This window comes from Gopherus evgoodei, chromosome 7 (genome assembly GCF_007399415.2).
Source record: "Gopherus evgoodei ecotype Sinaloan lineage chromosome 7, rGopEvg1_v1.p, whole genome shotgun sequence".
In the NCBI taxonomy this organism is placed as follows: Eukaryota; Metazoa; Chordata; order Testudines; family Testudinidae; genus Gopherus; species Gopherus evgoodei.
In genome coordinates, this window is record NC_044328.1 from 131246767 (window position 1) to 131264653 (window position 17887).

The 17887-nt window shown below is 43.4% G+C and overlaps 1 protein-coding gene across 9 annotated transcripts in view; it reads right to left on the reverse strand.

Annotated features, from left to right (window-relative positions):
- The window catches only part of LOC115655084 (SRSF protein kinase 3-like), a 74273-nt gene that overhangs the window by 40071 nt on the left and 16315 nt on the right, over window positions 1–17887 (reverse strand). For 4 of the 9 annotated variants that reach the window (XM_030570163.1, XM_030570162.1, XM_030570164.1 and 1 more), the window contains 4 exons: window positions 15386–15473; window positions 14810–14916; window positions 5469–5631; window positions 1173–1255 (listed from right to left, as the gene is read on the reverse strand). In XM_030570163.1, the coding sequence (XP_030426023.1) occupies window positions 1173–1255; window positions 5469–5631; window positions 14810–14916; window positions 15386–15473 (441 nt within the window). The remainder of the gene's footprint in view (window positions 1–1172; window positions 1256–5468; window positions 5632–14809; window positions 14917–15385; window positions 15474–17887) is intronic. The other 5 variants (XM_030570170.1, XM_030570169.1, XM_030570167.1 and 2 more) reach the window with 2 other exon arrangements.

Below are 17887 nucleotides of genomic sequence, written 5' to 3' on the forward strand. Positions count from 1 at the left end.
GATGGAACACGCTGAATGCACACCCAATCTCATGCAGGATACAGCAGATCTACAGGCTGAGCCCCACAACACCTGGGGTGATTTCCCTTCATTCTCTTCATGATTAGACATTTCTACTGGACTAAAACAATGGGGAGTCCTTGTGGCACCTTAGAGACTAACACATTTATTTGGGCATAAGCTTTCGTGGGCTGGAATCCACTTCATCAGATGCATGGAGTGGAAAATACAGGAGCAGGTATAAATACATGAAAGGATGGGGGTTGCTTTACCAAGTGTGAGGTCAGTCTAATGAGATAATTCATTTAATAGCAGGATACCAAGGGAGAAAAAAATAACTTTTGAAGTGGTAACAAAAGTGGCCCATATCAGACAGTTGACAAGAAGATGTGATCACTCTGGTCACTCAATAACAGACCTAAAAGTGGCAATTCTTCAACAAAAAAAATTCAAAAACACACTCCAACATGAAACTGCAGAACTGGAATTAATTTGCAAACTGGACACCATCTGATTAGGCCTGAATAAAGACTGGCAGTGGTTGGGTCATTATAAAACCTAAACCTAATTTCCCCCTAGTGTTACTCACACCTTCTTGTCAACTGTCTGAAATGGGCCACTCTCATTACCACTTCAAAAGTTATTTTTCCTCCCTTGGTATCCTGCTGTTAAATAATTTGTCTTGTTATACTGACCTCACACTTGGTAAGGCAACTCCCATTCTTTCATGTATTTATACCTGCTCCTGTTTTTCCACTCCATACATCTGATGAAGTGGGTTCTAGCCCATGAAAGTTTATGCCCAAATAAATGTGTTAGTCTCTAAAGTGCCACAAGGACTCCTCATTGTTTTTGCTGATACAGACTAACACGTCTACCGCTCTGAAATCTTCTACTGGACTGACATTGTTTGACATTTCTAGTTGTAGAAGCTAACTGTATGCACATACAACCTTGCCCAAAGCATGCAGCATGGCCCAGAGTACAGAGCTCAGCTCTGAGCTGGGACTGCAGAGGACAAACACACATTACAAGATGAAATCAATCTCTCTTTCACAGCACAATAAAACTTTTCAAGGAGATGTGCAATGATGGGCAGACACTAAGATCAGAGTCAGAAAAGAGAGAACAGGCTCCTTCATCTTGGGGGTTGAGAGCTGAAACTGACTCACGGTCCAGCATGCGCTGCCTAGGTCTGCAATTTTCACTCCCATTTTCATTATATTGCAATGATCCAATTGATCGGCAAGAATTCCTGTATGAAAAAAAAACCCAGAGCTTAAGTTCACAATTTTTGTAGATACAAAAAATTATGGTTTTAAGAGAGACACTGGATTTATGGATTATTATAACAATCTGTAACCCACTAATCACCCTATTGTCTTATGACTACAGGGGTGTTATCCAGCCACTTCACTTTGAATGATCCCTTAGAATATGTGCTAAGCACTTAAGCTAAACTATCTGATTGATCTTGTATTTAGTTGTGACACGCTGAGTACCTTTCCCAGACCTTAGGAAGAGCTCTCTGTAGCTCCAAAGCTTGTCTCTCTCACCAACAGCAGTTGGTCCAATAAAAGATATTACCTCACCCCTCTTGTCTCTCTGTCTCCAAACTAACAGGTATATCATTCAACACAGATCATTCATGTATGTTTTTGCCTTTATCTAATGCCTTTCAGCCCAAAGAATCCTACAGTGCTTTACAGAGAGGTGATTCCTCTTTACCCACCACTGAAACTTCTATGTGCTAAGAAGAGGACACAAAGAAGAATCTGATATCCAGTTAGACTGGAAAGAGGATTTTAGAAAAACAGCCTGTAATTGTCTGAAGTGGAGCATTGGGGTCAGCACCAACTCTGAGGGAAGAGTGCCCCTATTCAGTCACTTACCCCACTCTGCATCGCAGTTCCTGTGATGTTGCAGTCTATATAATTTTATAAAAATATTCTAATTTAATGTAACTGGAATATGCTTCATGCAAAAGGTCTCTTGTAAGGTATCATTACAAAGCTTCAGAGGGGTAGCTGTGTTTGTTGCTTTTTACAGATCCAGACTAAGAGTCCTGTGGCACCTTATAGACCAACAGATGTACTGGTCACAAGCTCATCTGAGGAAGTGGGTATTCACCCACGAAAGCTCATGCTCCAATACATCTGTTAGTCTATAAGGTGGCACAGGACTCTTTGTTGCTTATTACAGAGCTTATAATTTACTGAGTGTGATCATCCTATTTGTATAAATATGCCACTCTTGTATCTGAAAGTAGAAAAATGAAATATAACTCTGAGGGCCTATTGTAATTATGCAAAGTGTGGGCCATTAATGGTGGTTTGGAATCTTGATGACTCCCATTAACAAGGACAATTGTCTGCAGATGGGTGTGTCGTACCTGTAAGTCTTCCTGTATACTGTGTACTGGCAAGTGGGCAATGAAGTCTTGCGGTGACATGTGATCATGTCACCTGAACTGGAATCCATCTTTAACCTGGTGTCTTTCCATTGAGAAGGAGGGGGTGGGAACCCAGAGAGGAACAAAGGATTTCCATCTTATGCAAAAGATATACAAAGGGGTAGAACAGAATGAAGAGGAGAGAGGAGCCACCATGAGGAATCCCCTAGCTACCACCTGAGCTGGAACAAGAGCTGTACCAGGGGAAAGAATTGTGCCTAGGCCTGGAAGGTCTCCAGTCTGGAAAAAAAAAACAAAAAAACTGAAGCACCTCTGAGGGTGAGATTATCTATATTCGGTTTGATTAAACACAGATGTGCGCACTTTATTTTATTTTGTTTGGTGACTTACTTTGTTCTGTCTGTTACTACTTGGAACCACTTAAATCCTACTTTCTGTGTTTAATAAAATCACTTTTTACTTATTAATTAACTCAGAGTATGTATTAATACTTGGGGGAGCAAACAACTGTGCATCTCTCTCTATCAGTGTTATAGAGGGTGAACAATTTATGATTTTACCCTGCATAAGCTTTATACAGGGTAAAATGGATTTATTTGGGTTTAGACCCCATTGGGAGTTGGGCATCTAAGTGTTAAAGACAGGAACACTTCTGTTAGCTGCTTTCAGGTAAACCTGCAGTTTTGGGACAAGTAATTCAGACCCTCGGTCTGTGTTGGAGCAGACAGGTGTGTCTGGCTCAGCAACACAGGGTGCTGGGGTCCTGAGCTGGCCGGGAAAGCAGGAGTAGAGGTAGTCTTGGCGCAACAGGTAGCAGCTCCCAGAGAGTTTCTGTGATCCAACCTGTCACAGTTCCCTTCGCACCAAGCCGAGCACTGGGGCCCAACACTGACTCGGGAAAGAGCATGTCCTACTGAGTCCCTCAGATCACAGCGATAGCACTGGCTTTTCTCCTCTGTCAACATCAGCAAGAGGAAATGTGACCCCTGCAGGGTATTGACATCTGGCAGACAGAATCTGCTCTGAAAATTGAAAGGTGACCAGCTACCTTTTGATTTTTATTTTGGAAAAGACGTCCCTTTCCCTCAAATATCTTCCAGATTATGTTACTTTACAATGAAGTGCTTGTCAATATATGTCATACACTATCATGCAAGCTTGATTCAAGCAAAAATCTGCCAGTAATTTAGTGTCATCATTCACCCCAAAACATTAGGTCCATGAAACAGCAGCACCACAAGACAAACTCTGACATAAAATGTGTTACATATCCCAAATCATTCCTAGGAATATCTCTGGTGCAAAGACTCAGAATACAAGTGCTGGTGTTGTGTTTAAATTACAGAAAGGAAGTAGCGTTCTCAGAATAAGAACCTAAATAGAATAGAACAGAATATAGTAGTTTAACACACTGAGAACATGAACTAGATGTTCTCCTCTGAAGATTTCTTGTCAAATGTGACTGTCTGGACCACAAGTGAGGACTAGTTTGCAGTGATAGAGCCAGGAGCGGCGCCAAGGTTTTTGGCGCCCTAGGCACAGGGTTGGCTCGCCAGTCCCGCAGCTCTGGTGGACCTCCCACAGGTGTTCCTGTGGATGCTCCACCAGAGCCGGGGGACCAGCGGATCGTCCGCAGGTACGCCTGCGGGAGGTCCACCGGAGCAGTCTGCCGCCCTCCCAAATCCTGGTGCCCTAGGTCACCTAAATGGAAGCGCCAGCCCTGGATAGAGCTGTGTATATGTGTGGGCAGGACTAAAGGGCATCAGCAGATCTGTAGGAGGGAGTGGGGGAGATGCTGCAGTGCTGGATTGAGGGGCATCAACAGAGTCAGAATAGCAGGGAGAGCTGCGTGTCCATCTCATCATGATGTCCCCATGAATTGCATAGTTTTGAGGCTGCTGCTACCTTTCAGCAGATCAGATTTGTTTCCATTCCTGTGCAAATACAATGTTCCTTTCTTATTCTGGTTGTCAGACATGGTTCTCAGATGTATGGTGATAAATTTAACTGGGCAAAGAGTGGCTGGACAGGAATTCCTATTTCGTCAATTTTTCTGGGACTAATGGAAAGCAACTGGGCCTTGCTGGTGCCCCAGTCAGGCAAGGACATTTATTTGGATAACTGTACTCTCTGAGACACGAGATCCTGTCCAATCAGCTCTTGATGCCAGTACACTGAGCTTTGTGAAACAGGAGTTTGATCTTGACTGTGGCTGTTGTTAAACTGTCTTGGAGAAAATAGAAGTCTCAAATGAGAATGTTTTATTTTAACGTCACAGAAGCCAGTGCATAAAGCAAAAAACAAACAAACAAAAAAAACAAGGGAGGGTTTTGTTTTCCAGCCTTTGTTCTTTATGAAGGCTGTTGGTCTGGCTGCACTGATTCCTGGCCTCACAGACTGCCCCAGGTGAAAGAGGACACAGGAAAGACATTAGCCCATTGAGTTGCACAGATACTATTCACAACCAGAGGAAGCACTGAGATGAAGAGATCCTGAGAAGTCATTGCAACGCCTATATAAGTCTGAAGAAGAGCAGTAAACACATATCTCCTTAAACATCAGATACCAGAGATGGGCCTTTGCATGGTTAAAACAAAGTACTTTGGGCTACAATTAGCATGAAAAGTGCTATACAAGGTGGAGCTGTATTGTACTGTAAGGCTGTGAGTAATTGCTCAGAAGTGATGGAAAGGCATCAGCAAATGCTCGTAATTTTCCACTTGTTCCTGCAAACAAGCCCATCTGCAGCAGCATGTCTATACACAAACAGACCTTGACTGGGGTTTGAGCGGTTGGTATATGAGACAGACGGGCTTGCTCCTAGAAGCAAGAGATGGAAAAGGCCTAGCAATACAGGGTCATCTAGGCCAATAGCCTCTCACCAGCCAATGCAGGAATTTATCCTACTGTATATTTACCCTTGGTATGAAGTCTCCATAGGCTGAGGTTGGGGTGCAGTAAGCAGGAATGTTCTTGTTCCTCACAGGAATCCTAGCACCTGTGTGAGTCCCACTTCCTGTACTAAACTCTGCACATCTTTACCCTTTATACCTACCTGGTTTCTTTAGGCCCAGATTTATGCTTTGGCTCCAGGCAGCTGTGTCATGCAAAAGCTTCTGGAGACTCTCCTCATCCAACTGCAGCAAGATGTTCTCTGGCTTGATGTCTGTATGGATAATCTGACAATTTGTATGCAGGAACTGCAGCCCTGCCAGTACCTGTGTGAACCAGAGACAGTGATTAACAGTCAGAAATGCAGAGACCACTCCTAGGAGCAGCTTTAGATGATGTCACAAGAGAAAGAGACCAACATAATAGACTTGATGTTTCACACATGTTCTGATGTTTATGAAGAATGAGACACAGATGACATGGAAGATGGAGGCCATCCCTATATAGGGAATCCCATGCATCTGCTTGGAGTCAGCATCTGTGACAGAGTGCAGAGTGAGAAACAGTTACTCAGCCCCTGCCACTCCAGCCCCAATCAAGGGGAATGGATTGGGGCTGGGTGAATAGCCCTGTGTCTGTTTGGAAACAGGCAGCACCTGCCAGCCTCATTAGCCATGACTATAAAGGCTGGGAGGAAGCCAGAGGAAGTGGGGGAAGAAAAGGCCAGGCACAGAGGGAGGTGGGAGTCTTCTGGTCTGTTGCTGGCCAGGCCTGCACTTGGCAAAGTTGGCTGTGAAACCTGTACATAGGTGGAAAGTGGTGGCAGGAAAATAACTGTAAATAAAGAACACTGGTGTTGCATCAAGCTGAGGTGTTCCTGACTGATTGGAGAGGGCAATGGGGGCCTAAACCAGAGGGGCCCAGTGTGCATCTCACTACATGTGGGGGCTTGTCTGGGATCTGAAGCCAGCGCAAGATCTTGGCGGCCCAGAGATGGAGGGAACCCTGCACTGGCTAGCAAAGCAACAGGAGGAGATGCAGAAGGCACTGCAAGCCTTCCAGCAATCCTACCATCTAGAGAGGCAGGCCTTACTCACCTGGCAGGTGGAGCAACAGAAAACTCTCCAGGAATTTATAAAGGAGCAGGCCAAAGTGCAGCAGCTTCTACAAAGACTGGGGACAGGTGAGGGCACCCACACAACGACGTTAGGCCTATGTAAGATGGGCCCTGCCGATGACCCGGACGGACGCCTTTCTTTGTACCTTTGAGCAGGTAGCCATAGGTGCCGGATGGGATAGGGAAACCTGGGCCCTACAACTGGCTCCCTCTCTGACCAGCAAGGCTCAAGCAATCTATATGGCACTGAGCAGTGACCAGGTCAAGGACTACAAGGTGGTGAAGGCAGCTGTCCTAGACCGCATAGGGCTGTCAGCAGAGAAATACTGGCAGAAGTTTCAGTCTTACCTTACCTACTTTGACGGGCTAGAGGGGCATTATGGGAGCAAGTGGTGTGATACAACTAATGGTTTCATCATTGGACCTAGAAAGAATGGAGTGAAGTCTGAGCTACTTGGATTTAGTGAGAAATGGAGAACTCACACATTGCACTAGTACAATGAAAGTAGATTTTGGGGAACCAAGTAGCAAGGTGCAATGGAAGGAAGTATTACAATCCATTTGTAAGGAAGTGGCTGGGGACACTGGCCATGTCTACATCTAAAATTTTGCAGCGCTGGTTGTTACAGCTGTATTAGTACAGCTGTATAGGGCCAGCGCTGCAGAGTGGCCACACTTACAGCAACCAGCGCTGCAAGTGGTGTTAGATGTGGCCACACTGCAGCGCTGTTGGGCGGCTTCAAGGGGGGTTCGGAGAACGCGAGAGCAAACCGGGAAAGGAGACCAGCTTCGCCGCGGTTTGCTCTCGCGTTCCCCGAACTCCCCTGCAAACCGCAGGGAAGGAGACCTGCTTGCTCGGGGTTCCGGGAACGAGAGAGCAAACCGGGAAAGGAGACCAGCTTCGCCGCGGTTTGCTCTCGCGTTCCCCGAACTACCCTGCAAACCGCAGGGAAGGAGACCTGCTTGCTCGGGGTTCTGGGAACGAGAGAGCAAACCGGGAAAGGAGACCAGCTTTGCCGCGGTTTGCTCTCGCGTTCCCCGAACCACCCTGCAAACCGCAGGGAAGGAGACCTGCTTGCTCGGGGTTCCAGGAACGAGAGAGCAAACCGGGAAAGGAGACCAGCTTCGCCGCGGTTTGCTCTCGCATTCCCCGAACTACCCTGCAAACCGCAGGGAAGGAGACCTGCTTGCTCGGGGTTCCGGGAACGAGAGAGCAAACCGGGAAAGGAGACCAGCTTCGCCGCGGTTTGCTCTCTCGTTCCCCGAACCACCCTGCAAACCGCAGGGAAGGAGACCTGCTTCCTCGGGGAACGTGAGAGCAAACCGCGGCGAAGCTGGTCTCCTTTCCCGGTTTGCTCTCGCGTTCCCTGAACCACCCTGCAAACCGCAGGGAAGGAGACCTGCTTGCTCGGGGTTCTGGGAACGCGAGAGCAAGCCGGGGAAGGAGACCAGCTTGATTACCAGAGGCTTCCTCCTTCCACGGAGGTCAAGAAAAGCGCTGGTAAGTGTCTACATTGGATTACCAGCGCTGGATCACCAGCGCTGGATCCTCTACACCCGAGACAAAACGGGAGTACGGCCAGCGCTGCAAACAGGGAGTTGCAGCGCTGGTGATGCCCTGCAGATGTGTACACCTTCAAAGTTGCAGCGCTGTAACTCCCTCACCAGCGCTGCAACTTTCTGATGTAGACAAGCCCACTATAATTAAGGTGAAAAAGGATATAATTTGACCAGGAAAAATATAAGCAACAAGACATGGCTTTTCATGAACTGGCTCAGATTTGTGATCACTAATTATCATGCTGACCAACATCATCTCATTGTTTCTTGGTCTCTCTTGCCTTACCCACAACTGTTTGTTTCATCAACCTGTTGTCTGTAATCTTACACTTAGATTATAAGCTTTTTGAGACAGGGACTCTCTCTTTGCTGCTGTATATACTTGTTCATTAGCCTGTTCGTTTATAAGCCGACCCCCGCAAAATGGATAGTAAAAATAGCAAAAACTGTATGACCTTTTCATAAGCCAACCTTATATTTCAGGGATTGGAAAACTATGGCTCCCGGCCCTGCCACTTCCCACAGCTCCCATTGGCTGGGAATGCAAACCTCAGTCACTGGGAGCTGAGGGGCTCCGTGCCTGTGAATGCTCCAGGTAAACAAAACGACAATGTGTTAGATATTCAATGATTCCATAGAGTTTAAAATCATCAAATTTTGGTGTAGACCCATTTATAAGCCGACCCCCACTCTTTGATGCATCACTTTTTTACCAAAAATATTCAGCTTATGAATGCGTATAGACAGTATATATGTTTTTACAGTACCTAGCACAAAGAGGCCTTGGTGTTTAGGTGCTACCACATTACAAATGAGTAGAAATAAAACCTGCAATGGCATTGGGGAGAGACCCAAACAAGAATATATAGAATTAGTTAAAGTGTGTAGGGAAAAGAGAAGGACAACGCTTCATCACTGCAGGAAAAGGATACCTTGTTATGGAGCACAGAGAGTCTGAAGATTCAAGAATTTAGGGACTTAAATTGTTGGGAAAAGAACATACTCTATACATGGAGAATAACTCACTAATGAACATTGATTAGGAAATGAAGATTTTTACAGACTCACTGATACTCACAAGACACTTTTGAAGTTTTAAATCCAAATTGTTTCTGAGTTAGCCAAATATAATATCAGTAGCAGCAGAATGGCTACTGAAAAGTCCTGTTTTACACTCTAAGTCACATGTTGACAGATTTTCTTAACACTTTCAAAATAAACCACTTTGTGGGCTGCAGGCCAAATGAGGCTAAATTTCAGCCTCAAAGATAATTTGTAGGGGGAAGAATACCTAACCCACTTCAAATGGAGGGAACAGACGAAAAATGCCACCTCAGCAGTCCCTAACTCTATAGAAATAAGAATTATTGTTTGCTTAGCACTTTACATACAGCTATGAGATGAAGACAAAGGTTCCTGTCCCAAGATCTTACAGTCTTAAGTAGACAAAGGATGGATGGAGGATGGGATACAATGAGAAGCAACCTTTGAGTGAAGTTGAGCACACAGCTTGTTAGTTCTAAGATGTTCAGATGAATTTTCCCACGAGGGCAGGAGTTAATTCAGAGTAAGATGGCCTGTTAATTCCCACCTGAAGAGGGTTTCAGATGCTATTTGACAAATAGGCTAAAGGAGGAAGAATCCACTTCATCTACACGAAAGCCTCTGGATGAGTCTTGGGGTGCTGGACTGCACACCCAATCTGTCCACTTGTCAAGATGTTTCTCTGACACCTTGACAAGTGGATCAGCAAAGAGCTGTTGAAAAACTCAGAACATAAGAACATAAGAATGGCCGTACCGGGTCAGACCAAAGGTCCATCTAGCCCACTATCTGTCTACCGACAGTGGCCAATGCCAGGTGTCCTCAGAGGGAGTGAACCTAACAGGCAATGATCAAGTGATCTCTCTCCTGCCATCCATCTCCATCCTCTGATGAACAGAGGCTAGGGACACCATTCTTTACCCATCCTGGTTAATAGCCATTTATGGACCTAGCCACCATGAATTTATCCAGTTCTGTTTAAAACACTGTTATAGTCCCAGCCTTCACAACCTCCTCAGGTAAGGAGTTCCACAAGTTGACTGTGCGCTGCATGAAGAACTTCCTTTTATTTGTTTTAAACCTGCTGCCCATTAATTTCATTTGGTGACTCCTAGTTCTTGTATTATGGGAACAAGTAAATAACTTTTCCTTTTCCACTTTCTCCACATCACTCATGATTTTTTATACCTCTATCATATCTCCCCTTAGTGTGCTCTTTTACAAGCTGAAGAGACCTAGCCTCTTTAATCTTTCCTCATATGGGACCCTCTCCAAACTCCTACTCATTTTAGTTGCCCTTTTCTGAACCTTTTCTAGTGCTAGAATATCTTTTTTGAGGTGAGGAGACCACATCTGTACATGGTATTCAAGATGTGGGAGTACCATGGATTTATATAAGGGCAATAAGATATTCTCAGTCTTATTCTCTATCCCCTTTTTTAATGATTCCTAACATCCTGTTCGCTTTTTTGACCGCCTCTGCACACTGCGTGGACATCTTCAGAGAACTATCCACGATGACGCCAAGATCTTTTTCCTGACTCGTTGTAGCTAAATTAGCCCCCATCATATTGTATGTATAGTTGGGGTTATTTTTTCCAGTGTGCATTACTTTACATTTATCCACATTAAATTTCATTTGCCATTTTGTTGCCTAATCACTTAGTTTTGTGAGATCTTATTCATAGACTCTAGGACTGGAAGGGACCTCGAGAGGTCATCGAGTAGAGTCCCCTGCCCTCATGGCAGGACCAAATACTGTTTAGACCATCCCTGATAGACATTTATCTAACCTACTCTTAAATATCTCCAGAGTTGGAGATTCCACAACCTCCCTAGGCACTTTATTCCAGTGTTTAACTACCCTGACAGTTAGGAACTTTTTCCTCATGTCCAACCTAAATCTCCTTTGCTGCAGTTTAAGCCCATTGCTTCTTATTCTATCATTAGAGGCTAAGGTGAACAAGTTTTCTCCCTCCTCATGATGACACCCTTTTAGATACCTGAAAACTGCTATCATGTCCCCTCTCAGTCTTCTCTTTTCCAAACTAAATAAACCCAATTCCTTCAGCCTTCCTTCATAGGTTATGTTCTCAAGACCTTTAATCATTCTTGTTGCCCTTCTCCGGACCCTCTCCAATTTCTCCACATCTTTCTTGAAATGCAGTGCCCAGAACTGGACACAATCCTCCAGTTGAGGCCTAACCAGCGCAGAGTAGAGTGAAAGAATGACTTCTCGTGTCTTGTTTACAACATCCTGGTTAATGCATCCCAGAATCACGTTTGCTTTTTTTGCAACAGTATCACACTGTTGACTCATATTTAGCTTGTGGTCCACTATGACCCCTACATCTCTTTCTGCCATACTCCTTCCTAGACAGTCTCTTCCCATTCTGTATGTGTGAAACTGATTGTTCCTTCCTAAGTGGAGCACTTTGCATTTATCTTTATTGAACTTCATCCTGTTTACCTCAGACCATTTCTCCAATTCGTCCAGATCATTTTGAATTTTGACCCTGTCCTCCAAAGCAGTTGCAATCCCTCCCAGTTTGGTATCATCCGCAAACTTAATAAGCGTACTTTCTATGCCAACATCTAAGTTGTTGATGAAGATATTGAATAGAGCCGGTCCCAAAACAGACCCCTGCGGAACCCCACTTGTTATACCTTTCCAGAAGGATTGGGAGCCATTAATAACTACTCTCTGAGTACAAGCAGCAAAGAATCCTGTGGCACCTTATAGACTAATAGATGTTTTGGAGCATGAGCTTTCGTGGGTGAATACCCACTTCATCAGATGCATGACGAAGTGGGTATGCATGCATCTGATGAAGTGGGTATTCACCCACGAAAGCTCATGCTCCAAAACGTCTGTTAGTCTATAATGTGCCACAGGATTCTTTGCTGCTTTTACAGATCCAGACTAACATGGCTACCTCTCTGATCTCTGAGTACAGTTATCGAGCCAGTTATGCACCCACCTTATATTAGCCCCATCTAAATTGTATTTGCCTAGTTTATCGATAAGGATATCATGCGAGACCGTATCAAATGCCTTACTAAAGTCTAGGTATATCACATCTACTGCTTCTCCCTTACCCACAAAACTCATTATCCTATTAAAGAAAGCTATCAGATTGGTTTGACACGATTTGTTCTTTACAAATTCATGCTGGCTAGTCCCTATCACCTTACCACCTTCCAAGTGTTTGCAGATGATTTCTTTAATTACTTGCTCCATTATCTTCCCTGGCACAGAAGTTAAACTAACTGGTCTGTAGTTTCCTGGGTTGTTTTTATTTCCCTTTTTATAGATGGGCACTATATTTGCCCTTTTCCCCTTCTGGAGTCTCTCCCATCTCCCATGACTTTCCAAAGATAATAGCTAGAGGTTCAGATACCTCCTCTATTAACTCCTTGAGTATTCTAGGATGCATTTCATCAGGCCCTGGTGACTTGCAGGCATCTAACTTCTCTAAGTGATTTTTAACTTGCTCTTTTTTATTTTATCTTTTAAACCTACCCCCTTCCCATAAGCATTCACTTTCTTAGACATTCCTTCAGACTTCTCAGTGAAGACCGAAACAAAAGTCATTAAGCATCGCTGCCATTTCCAAGTTTCCTGTTACTGTTTCTCCCTCCTCTCCATTCTGAGAATTTACCATTAATTCCTAGCCTTTGTTCCCTGTCTTTTAACCAGTTCTCAATCCATGAAAGGACCTTCCCTTTCATCCCATGACAGCTTTATTTACATAAGAGCCTTTGGTGAGGGACCTTGTCAAAGGCTTTCTGGAAATCTAAGTACACCATGTCCACTGGATCCCCCTTGTCCACGTTTGTCGACCCCTTCAAAGAACTCTAATAGATTAGTAAGACATGATTTCCCTTTACAGAAGCCATGTTGACTATTGCTCAACAGTTTTATGTTTTTCTCTGTATCTGACAATTTTATTCCTAACTATTGTTTCGACTGATTTGCCCGGTACCGACGTTAGACTTACTGGTCTGTAAAAGAGTTCTGAGATATACTGTGTAGTTATAACTGAACTTTGAGATCTCTGTTAGCCTTTTTCATTCCCTAGCAGCTCATGCACACTGTGTAAGAAATGCTGTTTCTGGCACGTTTGTTTAAGTAAAATGCCAAGACTATGCAGAGGAGGGAGAAACATTATGGTTCTGATCAGAGCATGGGGGATCACTCCCTAAATTAAAACATCATTCTGCCATGGCACTTGCTGCAGCCCAGGCCTCTGGTCGTGTTGCGTGGAAGGAAAGAGAGAGAGCTATGAAGCAAAGTGCTAGCAATTTGTAATACCACGAAGAAAGGTATATAGACAAACCTCACAGCCAAACTGGAGCCAACTTAAGACTGTTTAACTAAGTGGTCTCCCTGTGCATCTTGTTTTCAGTGCTGGCTATGACTGCACACCGAAGCCATCTTGTCAACAGCAGATTTTTAATTGTGGAGGGAGTAAAAAAAGTATTTTCCATGATGATGTCAAAGCTACAGCAGCTGGATGGAGGTTCTTCTGTCAACAGACAGAATGGATGATAGCAGGTTTGTTTCATGAGTCCCTGTGGGCAGCAGATTAATTTTCAAGAGTTGCTCAGTGAAGTAACACACCATAATACTGACTATTCTGAGCTGAACCAACTTTCTAAGTATGCCATTTTGCAACTTGTAACTTCAACAATATCAGTAGTGAATTTCTCAGGCACAGGTCTATAAAAGGCCACTGAAATCTGAACAAGCAGCGCTTTCAAAATTCCAGTAAAATTAGGGGGTAGTCTAGGCAACCCAAAGGTCACGTAAGGACATTGATGACTCTTTTAATCATATGCATTTTAATATTAGGTACTGCCACACAATTCAGTTCAAAACATATATTTATATTTCCTGTTAGCTATCAGCTTTTTAGTTATTTCATCATTTTGGTATTTTTTGTTAACTAATTTGGTAATGTCTTTAAAATATCTTGGATTTTTATTGACTTTCCATAGCAAAAATTCCTGATGCGTTTGACAAATAAATCTAGACAGAGCTTACCCTTATTTGCCACTGAAGTGCAGGCACCTCTGGAGCAAGATGAGGATGTTGTTTCGTAGTGCACAGTAACAGCACACATCAGTTTAATACATAAAGAAGCGACTCAGGGTCTGTTCTGCAACTGGATGCTGCCTAGTTTGAGACTTGGCAGGTTGATATGGCTTTACTGGTTTTGAAGAATAGCAAATGGTCCAGATATCCCAAGAGATGAGACCCAGGCACAGCTTTTGCTCTATTTGTTCTTTCTTGGGTTTGTGTCACATTTTTACTTTTTGTTTTCTTTCATGAAGGGACAACTGGCCAGTATTTCCTTGTAATAGGTTTGACCCCTTTGATCTGTTCCTCTGTGGATTTATTTTAATCACACTAGAATAAATTGCAGACAAACTCAACCAGCATATAGCTAGCTATTCCAGTCCTCTTCACTCGATGATAAAAACACACCAGGCTAAGAGGTGTAAGTGAGAGGCCAGATGTGTAATTGGGTAGGGAACTGATCTCCATCTCACAGGAACTGTATTTAAATTTGGGACAAAACCACATTTGGATTTTATGCTTTAGTAAAATAATCCTGAGATTAATATATAATATTATATATATATATAAATAATCCTGAGACTAAAATAATCTAAAAGATTCCTCCACTGCACACCCAATCTGCCCAGCTATTCTCTCTACCCCGCAGGCCTCCCTCACCCCTCTGTGTCCTCACCCTTCCAGTGCTCCGAGCTCTCACCTGCTGTAAGGCTTTTTTCACAAAGGGCAAGGGGAGACCCTGGGCTCCATGGCTCCTCAGCAGACATCGCAGAGAAGGACCCAGCAATTCAAATACCAAGCACACATGTAGGAAAGTCAGGGATTCACTGAGAGAAAGAATGCTATCCCCATTCACTTTGATGTTAACTAGACAAGCCACAGCCACCCCTCGCTCCCAGCCACCATTTTATGCCCCACTCCCCAGGCCAGCCCCTTGCTCCCACTCCCAGCTGCCATCCTATGCCCCCCCATCAGACTGGCCCCTGGCTCCTGCTCCCAGCCACATCCTATGCCCCCCAGACTGGCCCCCGCTCTCAGCTGCCATCCTATGTCCCATTAGCCAGTCCTTCACTCCCACTCCCAGCCACCATCCCCAAGTCCAGCTCCTCTCTCCCCCCTCCCAGCTGCCTTTCTACATACCCCAGGCTGGCCCTTTGCTCCCAATTCCAGGCCTGCCCCTCTCACAGGGACACAGCCAGTCTTTTCACAGCATAGCATTCTGTCTGGCTGATAGCATTGCAAACAGTGAAAGCCACTATTCTTAGCTGAAGGATATGGAAGCCATTTGCTCCAATCATTTTAAAGTCATCTAAACAATGGACAATATTCTCCCCTGCCCGGTCCTTCTTCTTCATGCTGCGCACCTGCGAGTGGTCAAAAAAACCTCTTATTTAGTGGAATAGATGTATTGGGTCTCGCTCTCTGCATTTTATCCTGTCATCCACAACCATAATATCTGAGCCTCTTCCATGTAAAAATCAATAGCAAGGTCCCTAGGATTCTGTAGTAAGTCTCTCCACCATTTTTTGGGCTAATAGCTCTCTTGGAGTATTTTGTTAGTGGATGGTTGCATAATTTGGATGCTTTCATGTATGTTTTATTGGTGAAACCCAACAATGAGGGAATTGAACAAACCCAACTCCAATTACATTAGTGGAGTCCAATCCCCTATGATGAATTCCCTCACAATTATCCAGCCGTATCCCAGGTGAAGGGTAGACACAATTCTCCATAAATAGCCTAGGGCTGTGTTTAATCAGCTCAGATATTTCCTGACAATCCCCCTCTGGGGTTTAGTGGTGGTAAATACCCCATCACATCTGACTCCCTTCCAAGGGTATTGCCCACATATATGGAAAGGTAGTTCTTCCACATGGCCACAGCTTATCACGCTCAACAGAATTGTCTCATTGTTTCCTTGTGCATCCTCAGTTGTTCTCTCTTGGCTTATGTTTATATTGTAAGCTCGTTGGGGCAGGGACCATCTCTTTGCTGTTTGTTTGTACAGCACCTAGTACAATGAGGATGAGATCTAGACATTACTGCAGTGCAGGAAACAAATAACAACAATGGTATCACTTCGAGAACCCAAGGATTAGAATTTTTGGCCCATCATCTGATATAACAAATTCCGTTGGCCAGTAAAAATATGTCAGCATGTTGGCATGTTTCCTTTTAGAAACTTAAATAATTTCTTGTAATTATGGCTAAAAGAATTAATCGTGATTAATTGTGCAATTAAAAAGATTAATCATGATTAATTGCACTGTTAAACAATAATAGAATACTATTAAAATATTTTTTGATGTTTTCTAAATTTTCAAATATATTGATTTCAAGTACAACACAGAATACAAAGTCTACAGTAGCTCACTTTATATTTATTTTTCATTACAAATATTTGCACTGTAAAGAAAATAGTATTTTTCAATTCACCTAATACAAGCACTGAAGTGCAATCTCTTCATTATGAAAGTTGAACTTATAAATGTAGAATTATGTACAAAAAATTTGCATTCAAAAATAATGTAAAACTTTAGAGCTTACAAGTCCAATCAATCTTACTGTTTGTTCAGCCAATCCCTAAGACAAACAAGTTTGTTTACATTTGCAGAAGATAATGCTGCCTGCTTCTTGTTTACAATATCACCTGAAAGTGAGAGCAGGTGTTTGCATGAAGAGGCATATGAATCTTTAGCGCATCTGGCATGTAAATATCTTGTGACACCAGCTACAATAGTGCCATGCGAATGCCTATTCTCACTTTCAGGTGACATTGTAATTAAGAAATGGGCAGCATTATCTCCTGTAAATGGAAATAAATATGTTTCTCTTAGCGATTTGCTGAACAAGAAGTAAGACTCAGTGGACTTGGTAAGCTCTAAAGTTCTACAATGTTTTGTTTTTGAGTGCAGTTATGCAACAAAAAACCCTACATTTGTAAGCTGCACTTCCATGATAAAGAGATTGCACTACAATACTTATACGAGGTAAATTGAAACATACTATTTTTTATAATTTTTACAATGCAAATATTTGTAATAAAAATTATATAAAGTGAGCACTGTACACTTTGTACTCTGTGTTGTAACTGAAATTGATATATTTTAAAATGTAGAGAAACATCAAAAATATTTAATACATTTCAATTGGTACTCTATATTTTAACAGTGCAATTAATTAATTTTTTTCAGTTAATCACGTGAGTTTACTCCGATTAATTGACAGCCCTACTTGTAATATCACTCAGGCCTAGTACTGGAGAATTGTGGTCTGCTACGCTGCTAAACAGAAAGGATTTACAACAAAACTATTTCTAAATTAAGACTAAGACCAGGTCTACAAACAAAGTTATACCGATATACCTAAAGGGATGGTTTTATACCAATATAATTAAGTTGTTGCAACTTTGTGGGTGGACTCATATCACTATAAACCTGTCTTATATCAGTTTAACTTGGGCTGGTAAATTTACAGGCCCAAACTATAAAGATCAGACACAAAGTTGCACTGATTTAACTAAACTAATTTAAATTAACTGATGCAACTTCTATCTGTAGACAAGTCCTAAGATTTGCCACCACCCCAGGGCCAGTGCAACCTATTAGGCAACCTAGGCGGTCGCCTAGGGTGCTAGGATTTGGGGCGGGCGGCATTTTCTTCGGTGGTGACAGGATCTTCTGCCGCCCTGGTTGCCGCTGGCATTTAGGCAGAGGGAGCTGGGGCAGTGGGGCATGGGGAAGGCCACCTGCAGCAAGTAAGGGGTGAAGCGGCACGC